This window comes from Corvus kubaryi, unplaced genomic scaffold (genome assembly GCF_017639235.1).
Source record: "Corvus kubaryi isolate FWS band 111438036 unplaced genomic scaffold, C.kubaryi_AGA036_p1.0 split1-37344, whole genome shotgun sequence".
NCBI lineage: Eukaryota > Metazoa > Chordata > Aves > Passeriformes > Corvidae > Corvus > Corvus kubaryi.
The window spans coordinates 94,995-97,322 of NW_024582077.1; the positions used below are offsets into that span (position 1 = coordinate 94,995).

The 2,328-nt window shown below is 61.5% G+C and overlaps 1 protein-coding gene across 1 annotated transcript in view; it reads right to left on the bottom strand.

Annotated features, from left to right (window-relative positions):
* Positions 1 to 1,580: 1,580 nt before the first annotated feature.
* Positions 1,581 to 2,328, bottom strand: part of PAX7 (paired box 7) — a 65,526-nt gene continuing 64,778 nt past the window's right edge. The window contains exon 6 of the mRNA XM_042013280.1: positions 1,581 to 2,171. Within this exon, the coding sequence (XP_041869214.1) occupies positions 2,056 to 2,171 (116 nt within the window). The 3' untranslated portion in view covers positions 1,581 to 2,055. The remainder of the gene's footprint in view (positions 2,172 to 2,328) is intronic.

Consider the following 2,328-nt stretch of genomic DNA (forward strand, 5'->3'; position numbering starts at 1 on the left):
CTGCCCCGGGAGAGGATGTGGGAATGGAAGCGCTCCCAGAACTCTGCGATCCAGGGAATGTTTCGGCTCTGCCTCACGAGCAGAGCTGGGATTTCTGGAACACTGAGCCTCGGGATTCAGGAGTCACCCCTGCCCGCAGCTCCTGCACGGGAGAGGTGCAGGAAAATCCTCCTGGGAATGTCAAGCTGGCTCTGCCGGAGCTGGGAAGCGAAGCTGATGGGAGCTGATGTGGCTCTGGTGGGACGCTGGAATCCAGGACAGGTGAACGTGTCCAGATGGCTGCAGGGACAGTGGCCTGGTGGCTCGGGGTCAGTGGTGTGGGGGCGAGGCAGGGGAAGAACACGGGGAAATGTTCCAGCTGCACAGGCTCAGGAGGATTGGGAAGGGTGGAAGGGGCAGAAGGGAGAAGGAGGGGATGTCTCCTTTAGGAATTCCTCCCACCACGGGGTGCCCCAGTGCACAAAAGCAGGAATTTGCTGTCCTAAAGGGGTTCAGGGCATCCCAAAGCCTGACAGCTCGTGGGGGCCAGTGAACTCTGCCCGTGGCCACTGCACCTCTCACACCTCAGCTCCTCCAAATCTCCTGAACCAGCGCAGAGAGGTGAGGGGGAAACCTCTGCCCCGTTGGCGTCTGCTCAGGCATCGGGATCGTCACCACAGCCAGAAAGAAAATATTCCACCCCCAAGTGGTGCCCTGCGGGTGTCGGTTGCGTTTGTCCGGGTGGGGACGGGAGAACAGAAAAGCGGGGGGATAAATCCAGGGAATCTGGCTTAGAGGGGCAGGGAGACCGAGAGAGGCTCCAGCAGCAGAGGGAAGGGCAGAGACTGGGCTGCGGTGGGAGCTGGGGGTGGGTGGATGGGGCAAAGCTTCCTCCTGGCAGCGAGAGACGAGGGGACGCCTCGGGAAGGTGAATCCCGGCCCTGCAGCGCGGAGAGAGGCGGCTGCGAGCCCCTTCCCGTCCTGGCTGCTGCAAAACCCCCTCAGCTCGTGTCCCCCGGCCCCACGTCCATCCCCGGGCGGGGCAGCACCTCCAGACCCGGCTGCGGTCCCTTCCCGGTGGCTCCCGTGGCAGAACCCGGCTCTGCGCAGTGGCCCTGCCCTCTCGTCCTTGCTGCCGTGGCCAGCTCAGGGACAGCGGGGCCACCCGGAGCCGTGCCGCGTGTCCCCAGCGTGTCCGGGTGTGTCCGCAGCCCCTCCTCGTGCCCGGCCGGCGCTGTCCGCTCTGCTGCCGTGCTGGCGGTGACAATCGGGTGACAATCGGGTGACAATCCGAATTGGTCCCTCCGAGGAGAAGTGAGCGTCGCTCGTGGCCGTGCCCTCGGTCCCCGCTCCTCCTGCAGCCATTCGCGTTTTCCAAAGGTCCCAGGCTGGCTGGAATTCCAATCCTGCCCCTGCTTAGCAGCAATCCGGCCCGTCCGGCCGTGCTTTGGGAAGCCACCAGTGAGAAGAGAGGCTGGGCTGGGGAAATTTGTTGTCCTTGAATAAATGTTTTTCTGCTTTCGTCCGTCCTTGTGGTTTTTTGTTTGTCCGTTTGTTTTTTTAAACAAGTCCTTATATTTGGTCCATAGGTCTTCCGTGGTCCCGATTTACATCACCCTTAATGCTCAGCTGGGTTATTCCTTCCTATACAACATTCACCAAATTTACAGCGATGGAAAGAAAAGGAAACAAAATGAAACATTCCTTTTTTTTTTTTCCCCCCCCTTTACAAGGGGGGGGGGGAAAAAAAGAAAGTTAAAAAAAAAGCTCAATTTGGCTTTGACTGTGCCAGCTACCTAGGGAATGGAAAGTTGGAAAGTCCTGGAGTGTGGGGGAATGCCGTGGCCAGGGGGGCTCGGAGGGAGGGCTGGGCCTGGGGTTAATAAATGCACCCAAGCCGTTGTCTCTGGCCACAGGAGGAGTCAGGCCGCAGAGGCCGGACTTGCCTCTGGAATGCTCTGGATTCTTGGAGAGCTGCCCCCTCTTTCCGCAGCGGGGTGGGAGGGGGCCGGGAAGGATCCCTGGGAGGGTGGGTGCTCTCTCCAGAGGCCTCTCCGGGTCCCGCTGCCGGGGCTCTCAGTAGGCCTGGCCCGTCTCCACCGGCAGCAGCCCCAGCACGGCCGAGTGCTCGCCCAGCTTCATGCGGCGCTGCGTGGACAGGCTCACGTTCTTGGCCAGGTAATCCACGGCGGCTGCAGGAGGAGGGAAAAGGGACAGTGAGGACACGGGGGACCTTAGGTGACCAAGACTTTCAGCCCCGCAGAGCAGCAGGGACAGCCCAGGGACTGTCACCCACACCCTCGGGACATCCCGGGAAGGGGCTCGGAGCTGGGATGGGGCTGCCAGGAG